The sequence below is a fragment of the Lottia gigantea genome (assembly GCF_000327385.1).
Source record: "Lottia gigantea unplaced genomic scaffold LOTGIsca_1, whole genome shotgun sequence".
Taxonomy (NCBI): Eukaryota; Metazoa; Mollusca; class Gastropoda; family Lottiidae; genus Lottia; species Lottia gigantea.
In genome coordinates this window covers 6,434,169-6,449,418 of record NW_008706746.1, presented here as the reverse complement: position 1 = coordinate 6,449,418, position 15,250 = coordinate 6,434,169, and the positions used below count along the sequence as shown (strand labels likewise).

Sequence of the window (15,250 nt, the reverse complement as noted above, 5' to 3'; positions counted from 1 at the left end):
CCACCTATTACGTTTTTACTTGCAAAGTATATCAACATGCCATCCATCACAATTTGGGCATTTCCATGCTATGCCTCCCTCCCCACTCTCGTTTCTCCACCGCTTTGGGTTGACATCCTTGGATGTTGGAAATGAGGAGGGTTCAAAATTAGTGGAAATTACATTGTACAGTTTCCAAAAACCATAATCTGTTGCCCAAATGTCAATTTTCATCAGCTCCTCTAAGGAAGCTCCGACCTTTAGTTTCCATTTGGGCACAACTATTTCAGGTGCCATGTATGGAACAGAACCCCTGTCCAGATTACTTGTGCGTGTTGCATGGATAAGAGAGTTAGTTCCGACGATATCTGATCTACTTTCACCGAAGTCAGTAACTTTGCAGACTATTGGCCAATTCATGAAATGATGGCAAAAATCATGAGACTCTGGATCAATTGTTGAATAATGTATGTTTGAAACGAGGATGTTTGTCGGTTTCATATCACGATGGACTACCTACTTGGAATGCAAGTAAGAAACACCTTCACAAATATCTTTGACAATTTTTTCCAGAAGTTGGTGGAAATCCGAGGGATCATCTAAGGTGTCCACAAAATTGATCCACTGAAGCAAATTGTTCACTGTTTTGTTCACCCCAAAGGGATCAAAACTGAATGCTTCGTATCCGAACATGATCGCCATAGGATCATCACAAACACTGAGAAAAGTTGAAACATGCTGATGTTTGACGGAATCCAACAGAGAACACTCTTTTAAGTCGGCTTTTGTAGAATTCACCTTCCCCGAGAATTTTTTTTACAACTACAACGTTCTCGTCATGCGATGCTTTAAACACCGTGCCAAAGGCGCCACTACCAATTTCTTCTAAATTTGAAATGTCTTTCCATTTAAAATTTGAAAATTTACTCAGTTCCTTATTCTCCTTTACAGAAATTCGGGCAGGTATTCTAAACATGTATGAAATATTGGAAACCCTCTCTCAGGAGAATCAAATTTACAACTGAAGAATATATCATTTAATTTATGTAATACATGCACAGAGTGTGTGAAAGGAGCTTATATTCTATAAAGCCCAGTGAATAAGGGCAATATATGAACCAGCTGATGAAATTTTCGTTATAGTAATGCCGAGTCAGTCCTTTGAAGTCAAAGATCAATCGAATTCAAAGCTTTGGACATGAAGTCAACTTACTGTGACCTTGAAACATTGTACTACATGTTAACCATTCAGGCACCTAATGTTGTAAATAAGAAAGAAATTCTGAAAGTGTGAAGATTTAAAAAAAATGAAGGGGGGGGGGGGGGGATATAATATAGGGGGTCTGCGGATTATAGTTGGGTCTATCGAATATAGTATAGGGGGTCTGCGGATTATAGTTGGGTCTGCCGAATATAGTATAGGGGGTCTGCCGAATATAGTTGGGGTCTGCCGAATATAGTATAGGGGGTCTGCCGAATATAGTTGGGTCTGCCGAAATAGTATAGGGGGTCTGCGGATTATAGTTGGGTCTGCCGAATATAGTATAGGGGGTCTGCGGATTATAGTTGGGGTCTGCGATCTTCGGATTATACAGGTCTGCGATCTTCGATCTTCGGATTATACACTACCCAATCAGACACCAAATTTAATATTTCAAGGGAAGTAACTTACACTAGGTTGTGATATGTATGATTCACTAAATTACCAAAGCAATCAAAAAACTTTCAGTTAGCCAATTTTTACAACAGTGGGTATTTCGGTTATACTACAGTTCTACATCACGAACAATCAAAACACCATCATAAGTAACCAAGTAAAACCATACTCTATCATGTCCTCCGTGATTAGAACCCACGACCATCATTCGTTCATCGTTTTGGACAGATGTATTTGTACCTGATTGATATTAAGAGACTATGCTTTACGTGGGGGCTCAATGTCATCTTGACACATTATATTATCTAGTTGAACAAGATACGTAGAATCTGCAAATGTCGTATATTTAACTGTATTCTTGTCTAGCAAGTTATATCATTCATGCACTTATTTAATTTTACTAGGCCTATATTGTTTGGGGATTTATTGCTCTTTACGAACAGTAAAGGACGAAGAAACCTGTAAGAGATTTATTATATATTGACCTATATGAAAATATAAACTATAAGAAGATTTTCACTGTTAATATAGTGCTCAATACATCAATTTGTAGAGCCATACAAAAATATTAAAACAGAACTTGAATATGTTGTTACTCAGAGTTTCACGCTATGCGATCTTCAGACAACAGAACTGTCCTTTCTTCCAGCCTGCGTCCAGCCAGTTTGACAAGTAGAACTTATGCTCGTGTTATTTTGTCTTAGAGTCAAGTTCGGCACGTTTGTTTAAAGACGTGTGCATAGGAGCATTTGAATATAGACATACATGTATTGTTAACCTTTGAATACTGATAAAAGATAAAGGGTCATCGAGAAGTAGGCCTAAAGATAACCATACATGACATACGACCACATGACAATTAACTCAAAATAAAAATCGGTATCAACGCTTACTTTGTCACATCACCAAAATTGACAGAGATGAAATGTAATTTTCTTTGATTACCACCATGTTATAAACCTTCAAAATACATTTTTAGAGTATGACTTAAAGTACTTCCAGGCAACCGCTCGTAGTCGAGACTGTTAATCTCTGAAATGTAGGCCTATCCTAAGCATCAAAAATTGATAGGACCCATTCTTGCTTTATTTAATCCTAAAAGAAAAAATGAACAAGTCATCAATCTATACACAATGCCGAAAACAGGGGAAATAAATCGCTATCCATAAAACTGGTAAGGGAAATATATCTCACAGAAAAACTTCAATCCCTTGTCTGATTTGAATTCACGATTAAATTTGACAGGATGTAAATAAAGAAGTTCATTATTATAAAATTGTTCATAGTTCTGACGATCTTTCACTGACCATAGATATTTACCACGACTCAATATAATGTCAGATTTTGGAATAACACCGGAAATAATAGTAGCCACTGCTATTTCTAAATACACTTTATGTTTGAAAAATAGGTTGAAATAAAATATAAAATCATTTTGATATTTTGAAGGAATGTAAAAAAAATCAACAGCAGAAGTTTGTAATCCATCGTTAAATCCTGAATTGTTATATAAATTATTCGTGAAATATGTAAATCTTTGAGAAAACTCTAATGATTTATTAGCGATATCTTCTAATTCTTTCCATGCGGATAAGAATGCCGATCGACCCCAATTTTTATTCCAATTAGGCCATTTATGAGATTTCCAACTGCGTCGAAAGGGATCTAATCCAACTATCATAGGTTTATTCAGAGGATATGCGTCCAATTGTCTTGTATTTAGTAATGTATCATCTCCAATGAATAAATATCCATCTACTTTGAAGTTTATTTCCATAACTTTGGCCATACAAATATAATTGTAACTTCCCGCACCAATATCATTAATGGCAATAAAAGTAACATTTTCTGAAAATGATTTTGAGCTCTTATTGAAAGCAGGCATATTTGAGCCACAATAAACAATTCTAGAAAATACTGTTGAGTATGTCAATTGTAGTTTGGGAATATTATCATAAAATGGTTTATTAAACACTATAAGAAGAACCACATTGTCACAAACCTTTAGTTCGATTTTCTTGTCATACTCCACAAATTTTGAGGGATATCTTTTACACAATTTTCTTATACTGTTGAACTTATGAGTAAATAGCACGGTGGAAGTTTGGTTGAAGTTGTTAAGGCGTGGTGTAAAGTAAACATTTGGTTTTGTATAATTTCTCCTTGTTTGTCTTCTTGGCTCTTGATAACCAACACTTGATAAATCGTACAGCCAATCCTTTATAATTTGATGTGTTAACTTTCCACAAGGTTCTGGATATTGCTTATGAATCAGAAAAACACATTCAAAGAAAGATAATATTGGAGGGCATTCCCACTTATTCATTTTCTGTATCCACCTTTTCATATGAGGTAAAATGGAACTAATTGAAGACTTGTTGTTCGATGAGAGACCAATATGTTCGTCTATTTCCCATAACAGACGCTGGTGAACGAAACAAAGCCATTTCTGACATGATTCAGATATGTCAGTTAATAAAACCAAACTCCAGAACGCTGGCCGTAGAAATATGGTATTGTTCACAGTGAAATATGACATAACTCCATTTGGTAAGGTTATCGGCGGGGCTCTTTCATCCACTGCTGTTCTTCCATCATTAACAAAATTAGTAAATATTGATACGTTGGATGCTTCTAGAGACGTTGGTATCCAATTATTACCAATATTATAGTCTTTAGCACTGAAATACGATGATGTGCCTCGATATTCTTGTCCATTTGAGTATTTGTTTACAGCTGTTTTTACAACCATATTTTCATTAATATATATTTGTGAGGTTCCGGAGGATATCATTGTCAATACGTCAAACATTTTCTTATCTAAGATACCTTTCGCTACCCATTTGCCTATCTTATAACTATCTTTACCATTTGACAATCTGAAAGAAATGAATAGAAATAAATAATATTCATTTAAAAATTAAAATTTTGTTTATCAGTAATTTGGCTTTATGCCATAGCATTGGTTTAAATTAAGTAATATTTTTGATAAACATAGGCTGCATTTAATTGAAAATTCTTTACAAAATTACAGTGAAATTGAAATCTATTTCAGTAACATACTTGTATTTTGAATCCGAAAAAACTTCTACCAGAGAAATCTTAAACCATCTGCTTTGCCCAGTCATAATCCAACACGATATAAAAACCAACACAATGAATACTGAGATAAACGTTTTGAGACGGAATCTTATAGAAATACACATATTTTTACTTGTCATCTTCCCTTCAAAAACAAGGCAATTTTTAAAGCATCCCAACGAATACTTTGGGTATAGCAATTATGTTGAAGTATAAATATACATAATACGTATGTCCCCAATTAAATGGTCATATAAAAGGTGTAGTTGTCGTTATATAGGTTAAGGGTACAAATAAGATGATAATGATATTTTACATACATCCGTGTATAAACCCTATCTTTATTCTACTTCAAATATACCTTATACATTATTAGACGCCCAAAAGTAAATGTGGACATACATTGCAGTTGCCCTGTCCACTGGTCCATTGGTCCGTCAACATATCTTGTGAACACAAAATAGACTACAGTTTCTATCTGATTTTAATGAAATTTGGTGTGATCATTTATATTGTTTGTTAACAAAATAGAGGCTACAGTTTTAAACTGTTTTTGATGAAATTTGGTGTGATCATTTATTTTGATGATATCATGATCAAGTGCGAATTTATTGATTTTTTGATGAACGGTTTTTGAGTTATTTCCCTTGACTTTAGAAAATCGCGTAACTATTTGATTTTGAACACAACAGAAACTAGAGTTTTTATCTGATTACCGAAATTTGGTGTGATTATATATATTGATAATATCATGATCAAGTGCGAATTTATTGATTTTTTGATGAACGGTTTTGGAGTTATTGCCCTTAACTTTAGAAAATCGTGTAACAATTTGTTTGTGAACACAATAGAGACTACAGTTTTTATCTGATTACTGAAATTTGGTGTGATCATTTATATTGATCATATGGTCAAGTACGATTTTTTTTTTTTTTGATGAACGGTTTTTGAGTCAAGGCCCTTGACGTCAAAATGTGTTTGTGAACCTACTAGTGACTACTTGTCTGGAACAAATGCGAAGTTGACAATTTTTCGATGAAATTTCAAGAACCACTACCTCTTTGAACATTTACATCCTCAAACCCACTTAGTTTATTAGCAGTCAAATCAGAAAAGATAGAAACACTTGGTCTCTGACAATTTTCTAGGTGGAAAATATTAAATAACTTTACACTAATAGAACAGATTGATACTCAGACTCTCAATAGCCCTAATGTTATGAATTTTAACCACAGAGGTATATTATTTGCGTTGTTCAAAAGTGTCACATCCCCGCACCCCAAAATGCTTCTTAAGCAACGGTACGGTGCACAGGTAGGGTGGTCGCGGAACACTAATAATGTGATATTTTCGCGATTTCATGTGATACAAATGTAGTGTCCAAATCTAATAGAATCATCAAATTTGTGTTATATATCTGCTTTACAAGCCAAATTCCAAAATGCATGATTACACAATTTACACACAAACAAACAAATCTTAAATGAATATATTGTTCAATCAAAGTCCAGCAACCTTAATCGTTTGAACAGGAAGAGTCAAACTTATTAATGCCTGGCTTTCATTTAGTGGTTTTAACAATGGATATAAAGTATATTATTATTTTGTGAAGATCATGAGGCAAGTTATCGCTGTTTTGATAGTTATGTTGTTGGAGCTGAAAACCTAAAGCATCCTGCAAGCTGTGTTCACGGTATATTGTTTTTGCGACAGCTGCACTTTCCTTAGCATCACGTTTGCATCGAATGTCAAGCCAAATGCAGTTGGTGCTAGGTAGCACAGGCGAGCTTTTATGGATATGTCATGTGCCCAACGAATGTGTAAGCACAGTTAGTCAGAAGTTGGTTGAAATTTTCCCCTTCGGCTGCTCGATTAGAGAAGATCCAACGTAGCTCAATCATTTTTGGATCGATAAGAAAATAGACAAAGCGTTTTAATTGAGAGCATACACCAGCCGACATATCAGACACAGGCATCTTATTGTTGATTGTCTACATGACTGTATCCGTACTAATATAAACATCCAAAACATTCTGAAGTGGAAAATTGCTGTGCAGAGCATATAGGATCACTTTACTGGGCATGATCCACTATCTTTATTAAATCTCTATCAAGTATGAAATTTACAAAATAACAGATGAGTTTTACTATATGACAATTGCTGACTTCTACAAATTGAAGTCGTTAATATGTCTCCTGTCTTAAATATGTCACATTTTATGACTTTAAACAATTGTAGTTGACGTTTTTTTTTCTATCGTATATGGTTTCAATATGTTCATTACGTCAACTGTAAGCCCACTGACACCATGTTTTTGTTATTATTGACTGTACGTAATAAACGACATGTAATCGTAAGACATTAAACTACTGAGTGATGTACAGATAAGGGGATCTATGTATTATGTGGCAGGAATAATGAATGATTGACTGTAAGTTTTTACTTTTCTTTCAAAGAAGATATTCTGTATAACAATCAATATCAAACACAGAATGCATGTTATATTTTAGAAAGCCCTATAGAAAGATTTATTCTGGAAAGAAATCTTCTCCAGAACCAATACCTATACATATATACATAATACAATGTGGTTGTTACATGCGTGACGTAAACTTCATTTCACCACTCCATGTTTATTCTTCTTCCTCAGTCATATCACATCCGCACAAACTTAATTAATCATATCTTAAATCATAATCTCTTCAACTCTTACATTTCAGTTGTACATTTTCATCAAATTTGTCTAACCTGAACATGAATATTTTTGAAATCTCACAAAGTTTTTTACAAAAAGTTAAATAGTTAGGTATTAACATTTTACAATCTATGTTTAAATATAACCATATTCACTCTAAAAGGACTCCTCCTAGAGTAATGGAGATTTTTTGGTTGTTTTTGACATAGGAAGGCTGGACAAACGTTGTTTAAAACGAAGTAATCAATTTATCAATATTATCAAATCATATCATTAATATGATAACAGTTTACCTCAGTAAAATTCAATTAATATATTAAATAGTCTATTCACAGATACATTAACAATCCCTATGGTGCTTCAACAAAATACTATAAAATGTTGATTTTGTAGAACGTTCAATCTACTATGGTGTTTTGTGACTATACAACAACTAGATTAATGTGGATTTCACTTCTCCTCAGAGATTTTTATAGCTTGTTTTTGATGATGTCGGACATTGAGGTAACGTTTTTCATCAAACTTTTCCCTTTTTAGAATTTTCAAAACTGGTTTTTCTCAGCTATTCAGAAAACGACAGATGGAACCCGCTTAAAAATAGCGAATAGTGCGTCATTTTCCCACCTTGTGAATTATTTTATTAATCTTCATTTCACCACTCCATTTTTATTCTTGTACCTTAACAGTCATAAAACTGTGTACAAACTAAATTAATCATACATTAAATCATAAACCCTACCCCTCTTGTACATTTACGTTAAATTTGTCTGTGCAACACGTGTTATGTAGAATGTTGATTGGTTGATAGGGATTCTAATCATTCTCCGCCGCACTGACTATCAAACTGTAGATTGATGCGTGATAATATTATCCTGGTGTCAGAATTCTACTTGGTTTATCCCGATTGTTCCTGAAAATGTGAATATAAAGTATGAATGATGATGTTTGTAGATCATGTTATTTCATATTTGCTTTGTTGTCTGTGAAACACACATTATCCTTAATAAATTAATGACCAGATATATTTACTTGTGTATCAGGTGACCACTTTTCCACCGGAAATAATCGCATTCTAGATGGTTTTCATTGTTAATGACCTTTGCTTATAGGTATAACTCTGAAGAGCCATTAAGAGCATTTAAGTACAATTTTCCACCTCTCCATTACTCGTGGATGTCATTCTCTGTCCTTTTAGAGTGAATATGGTTATATGGTGCAATTACAGCTTTTATATAGTTATAGTAGCTAAAGTAGAACTTTAATAAACATAGAAAACCATATTTTAACCTGTTTACAGTATATTTCTACCTTATGTGTTATTTACGTAAACATAGCTTCCTGTAAAACATTATCACCATATTATGAATTTTTTAACCCATAGATTATGTGTGATTTTAAATTAATACCAGATTCTAAATATCGAATTTTTCAAATTAAAACCATAGCCTGCTATACCACCTGTAGGTCTAATAAGTGTGTTTGCTTTTAATCAGACTATCTGCAACATATTGCAAGCATTTAAAGGGAGTCATCAGACTTTGCAGACAGCAGAATTTTACAGCAACTGAGCTTTCAATGAATGCTAACAGTAGCATTAGGTAAATAGAATCTGATCGTTAGCTTTCGTCGAAATGAGTACATAGGCGACTGATGAACCGCTATAATCACAGCTGCTCATGTTCCGCTTTCTAGCAAAATTTCATCTGGTCGCCGACCCGAGCATAAACAAGCAGTTGTCGACTGAGATGAATCCGATGAGGTGATGTGAATTGCAAGCCTGATTTCAAAGTTGACCACTGAACATTCTGAAATACGATCTGAAGAGGTTTTGGGTTTTAACCCGCCTGACGATGCGAGAGGCATGGTCTAATATCCGTTAATATCTATATGAATCTGATATAATGCTCTTGTTCTCAGCTGCTTCTGGTCGAATACTTGCATTGTTGAAGTTAATTTTGTCTTCAACTCAATTTCCAGTTACACTATACAAAACGGTGGCTGAGAAAGAGAGTTATTTTTCGCCTCTGTCAAATCGTCTTATTTGCGACTGTCTTTTGTCTATGATACCAATTTTGGTTTTCCTGGGTTAAAACAATGTGTAATATGAATGTACTCAAAGTTATTGTGTTCATAATGTAATTGCCGAGGTGTGGAAATTAGAAGTTGGTATAGGGAAGTGTGTATTGACTTACAAAAGGAAACTGTGTCTCCGAATAAAAAGTTTCCCCGGGAGATTATTTGATATTACATTTCTACTCACGATCCATCTATATTTCATTAAAATAATATACTTAAAAGCCAGTGCCCATTTAATATTTAGATGTGTTTTTCCATGACGCCAATTCAATCAACAGAGAACTGCTCAAGATTGTGTTTATTTATCCTATTCTTTTTGACAAAATTCTTGTGAAACATTTTCAGAATTTCCTGTGTACAATCGGTAGACAGATAATATCTAATATAATATAATATTTTGTGATGTGTTCTCTTCAGTCAGCTTCTTCTATATTGATATCTCTTTTTTATCTGGTCTTCTGTACTCTCTACAAATATTGATAAATATACACACATTCTATTATGCACAGCAATTAGTATTACCAATTTGTAATTTAATGCGTATTATCTGCGGTTATTCTATAATGAGTTTAAACACTTGGTCTATGATCTAATTAGTTCAGTCCTGATTTTGTCACCGATTAATATTTTTGATAACATTTTATTATTCATTTGATGTATAAACGGCTGTTGTCCGGATTATCGAAACCGATTTATTCTGCTCCATTTAACACTAAGTTTCAACGTTCTGTAGTATTGTGTTTGGTATTGTTGATTTGGTTGGACAATTTAGATTATCCTATTTGTTACTTAATTACACTGACACAGTAGTGAATAGTATACAACATTACATGTATATACATGAAGTAATATTATAATGTTAACGCATGCATTTTAAACTGTGGCCAATATTAAAAATCGACTCTTCAAGATTGTGAAAGGAGACATTTTACTTTCCTTAACGGTAAGGTTATTTTACATATATAAATATAAGAGAAATGACATTTTATGTCAGTTTTACTGCTAATGATTTTGCGTTGTCAAAAGAATATACCTTTATATAACTTGTATACTCATGCTATGCGATACTTTTGAGTTATTTTTGATTGTGGACAATTATCATCGGTTTTTACTTTAGGACTTGACTTTTGGTGTGCATTAAGGGGTGCCTATCTCTTCTGATCGTTAGTACTTCGTTTATTTATTCGTAATGATCTGTCAATTTTAACAATGGGTGTCACCTCGCCCTCAATTTTTTTAAAAATTAATTTTTATACTCCCATCAATTTACGATGAAGGGTTTTTCAGTCATTATATTTGTGAAAACTACAGTTTTACTGGAATTTATCGGTATGCTTGGATATTTTGATGAGATTTCGTATGTATTCCATTTTCACGCATTTTCAATGAATGATTTTCAAGGTTTGTGACCGTGATAGAGACCACAGTTTTGTATTTTATGAGTATGAACCTCAGGAAATAACTTTGAAAGGTTTCAGTTATTGCCCTTGACGTGTCAAAAAGTTCTATGTTGGTTCTATAGAGAGTTTATTGCCCTTGTATTAGTTAAAATTGTCACGTTTATTACATGCAACTTTTTAAATTAAATGTTCATTATCAATCAAGCATGGGGGAAAATACAAATAATAAGGTAAACGCCTTTGAATTGCCGTGTTGTTCGAATAAATTTGTGACGGTTTGTAGTCTCGAACTTATCATCAGACTAATTTCAATAACTTTACTATTTCTTTTCCTTATTTTTTTTGTCGGTTTGTTGTAATGAGATTAAAATGGAGACCGACAAAAATAGGCGCAATAGTAATAACAAAACGAAATTGTAATTCAATTAGAAACCAACCGTACTTAACCATCTTTTTTCACTCTAGAGGTTCAATATTTGCCGCATTCTTGTGATTAATAGTTATTACGAAGATAAAAGTTAAAGGGTTGGGTGATAACTGGTAAACTTTTGGTTTACAGTTTTGAACTTGTATAATTCTATAGAAGCTGCAATGCCAAGCAGAATACTATCAATCTCGATGGGTATGTGAGTAAGGAATACACTTAGAATGTCCATTCCTGGTCAATATATTATATTCATCACTTGGACTTACCAGGTGCCATGACTAAAGATTAAAATGTTTTGGTTATCCTGAGAGGTAGTTTATATTTAAGGTAATCAAGATCTCTGTAGATAGATTGGCGGTGAAAGACTTTGATGGAGATAGTTGGTTTCTATTGTTGGTGACGCACTTCTATGCGGGAGTTATAATTCACTCTAGATAGCATGACTATGATTATAAAAGTAAGCATTTGTGAAGAAAAAAATAAATCAACAAAAAAAGGGAAACTTTGATCAGTGAGAAATCTAAAAACATGAAAAATATACTGCTGCTCAATGACCCATAAATGATTTATAGTGATATAACTTTCATTAAAAAGCCAGTAGGAGGCTTAATGAATATTGGAGCACTTGAATCAGCATTATATTCCCTAGATGATAAGATATTCGTAACGCTAATCTATATACTTAACAAATATTATTAAGTGGGAAAAATGATCAACAACTAACATACAAGGAAATTTTCTAAAATATTCGTAACATTTGTTAGCATTAAAAACAGCTTGGCCTACGATACCAAGGCAAGTTAGGCATTCCGCCCACCTGTTTTCTTCACTTGATTGGGCTAATGTATTTGGGAAACACCATCAAGAAGTGTCTAATGAATTAGATTTTGAATGAGACTTAAATTTTTTGTCGCGTTCAGGACTGAAAACTTTTTTTCTTCGTTAGTATACCTACACCTTACAAACGTTGGGAACCTGGTTGCAAAATCTAATTTTTCTATCTATCTCGACATAATTTTTTAATCAACCATATTACAGCAATTCAGGTTGATCAAATACATACATTTAAGAAATTTTTGCACGTATAATTTAAAATGTTTTTAATAATGAAAATGTTGCATAATGTCCCTCTTTATGATATATCATTTTGTTAAACATTTCTCATATTGAAAAATTGTAATCATTCCATATGAACGGTTTGCTACCTAACATTGTTTATGTGCCAGAGTTTCTGCAAGGAGAGCGAGAATAATTAATAAACTCTACAACAAAAGAACGCACAGCAAGTGACACGCAAGTGTTAAGGCATGGAGAAAAATCATATCATGTTGCAATTACATTTATTTTTCATAAAAAGTTATATGCTATATTTCAATAATTATCAGATGAGTTGTTAGATTAAGTTTACAAGTAAACACATAAATATCAATAAACCTGGCAAGTATAATGTTTTTGATACGTGTATGCCGACTTTGGTAGATCTGGCATCTGTACTAGATATATATTTCCAACATACAAAATTATTTTTATTATATGTTATCTTTCTTTAAGAAAAGTTTTTATTTTATGGAAAATATTAGCTGAAGAAAGTGGAAGCGGCCAGATTGATTTCACTCACGCGACAGCTTTGATTGTACAAAGCGGATCTTCCTTGTTGTATGTGCGGTTTTTTAACTTTAGGACAATAAATTAATAATCGAGTAATCTTCTGTCCGGTAAAAACTTTGAAGAACATTTCACGCGTTTTGAGAGTTTCTAAGATGAAACTTTTCAAGGAATGATAATCGCCGACTTCAACTAAGCATGGGTAGCACACTCCCTGAATTTTCGTGAAATTTTGCCAGGAATCCCCGAGCAGTACATTAGCCTTTTTCTGGTTAGTTCCTGATAATTTTAATTATATTTATGACGTATTAAAAATTGCACTGAAATGACCATCAAAAGATATGAAAATAGACAACAAAACACATACCCTAACTTTATGGTTTTATTTTGTTATTCTGAAGTAGTGTAAGAAGGATTTGAATGACGTCAATGTTTAGAGAAACTTAGTAAGAATTTATACATAAAACTGAGACAGTAGACTAGATAAACGATTTAAAATTCAGTTCTGAAGTTCGATCATCGTATGTTAATTTTTATTTCTTTTGTTGTATATTTGTAGTCCTATTTAAACAGAATCTTTTTGACTTGAGATGAGATTTAAATGATGATTCAACCTCTTTGAGGAAACATTATTCAATCATGAACAAATTTTACTGAGAAAAGATTGAGTATTACTTACACCTTTTTGTCAGGCATGGCCAAGGTTCGTGACTATAACCAATTCACGTTCATGTATAGGAATGGTCCCAGTTATGTGAATTCTAATTTCAATGCTTACAGCTTGATTGAATGAACTTACTTTGTTCTGGTAAGAAATATATGCGTGTGAGAAGATGACTCTCTTAAGGTTTTACAGATGTAAAAATCAACTCAATCCATTTGTAGAAAGGTTTTCTCAAGATTGATTAATCGTTTCTTTCAGTTTAATTTGACTCTTGGGTTTTTCATGTGGTAATTCATTATGACCTAAGAAGTTTAATGAGTCATTATTTTTACATTTCTTTTGTGTTGACGTGTTGAAAAAATAGCATGTATGTCAACATTGTATATTATATTATGGTCAAATTAAGTCGGGATGATACAGACTATTCATTATAACTGGTTGTTCTAGTGAAGTCCGGTATAACCATCTACCTTCTCTATCAAATAATTCTAATTTAACGCAATGACATCTTCATAACTTATTCACCTTGCCCTCTATTTACATAAACTATAGGTATTAAACAGTACTCACTAGACATTGACCCGTCTGTTACAATTTTATTTATTGGATAACAATTGTTAACCGTCGACGAATGTTCTCATTTTTTTCGGATAATCGAATCCAAACAGTAACCATATTTGATTAAGATTATGAAAACAGAAAGTGTAAGTTATATTTTTCATTAAAATTATTTAATCTGTTAGTTTTCCCCTGAATCACAATTTCTTAAAGTTAAAGGGACAGGTTGGCCAATTTCGGGGGTCGGTGTTGGTCTTGAATATATGAAAATAGTCTTCAGAAATGCTAGAAATGTAAGAAAATCGCACAATTCCTTCAAAAATACCTCAAAATAGAAGCTACATTTAGTATTTCCATATATATCTTTTCTATATATGATAGATCAAGTTAAAAAGACGACTCGTCTATTTAACTTAAACTTCTGGACACACATGGATAATTATAACATAGTCTCTTGAAAGTCAAGGTCAAAAGTACAGCTTTATGATAAAACAAAGTGGTGAAGAGAACGCAGTCTCATAAAAGCACTGGCCAAAGTGAATGTGAGTATGATAGTTGTTGGTATTCTGGTACGTACGGTCGTATCAATATAAAGCAGGGTACTGACCTCTGATATCGTGATCCGGTTGTAATGGTGATATAAATTTAGGATCCGGGAGGAACAGGGAAGTGTTAGTAATCAGGTTATTTGTATTTTTAACCTGATGCTAGAGAAATATAAATCAGTATTTATATATTGATCGGGTTCAAATGTACACAATTATGTGGTGTCAAGTCTGTCTTTATTGCCACTGAAATTTGTTTCAAATAATTGTTTTTGACAGTCATGATAAAGAATTGGCCCAGTTGTTATGATATATTATTTGATTTGCTGTTATTATAGTCAGTAATGATGTATATGCGATAGTTTGGTGGATCTTGTGGTATAAAGCGCTTAAAGAAGTAGTCCGCTTTGGTGGTCTGATTAAATTAGTCTAATACCCTTGAATATTATTCCAGTACTGGTTAAGAAATTGATAACAGTTTTGAGTTGATTTGATTATTTTGAATAAGTCAGAATTAGAACAAATTTGCCTTCATTTAAAAAACTTTCGGAGCGAGGGTAAC

The 15,250-nt window shown here is 33.1% G+C and overlaps 1 protein-coding gene across 1 annotated transcript; it reads right to left on the bottom strand.

Annotated features, from left to right (window-relative positions):
- Nucleotides 1-2,795: 2,795 nt before the first annotated feature.
- Nucleotides 2,796-4,857, bottom strand: LOTGIDRAFT_152359 (hypothetical protein; the record flags this gene model as incomplete). The annotated part of the gene is made up of 2 exons (XM_009045802.1): nucleotides 2,796-4,515; nucleotides 4,700-4,857. 2 exons carry the CDS (start codon nucleotides 4,855-4,857, stop codon nucleotides 2,796-2,798), a joined length of 1,878 nt encoding a protein of 625 aa, XP_009044050.1.
- Between the last annotated feature and the right edge of the window lie 10,393 nt (nucleotides 4,858-15,250).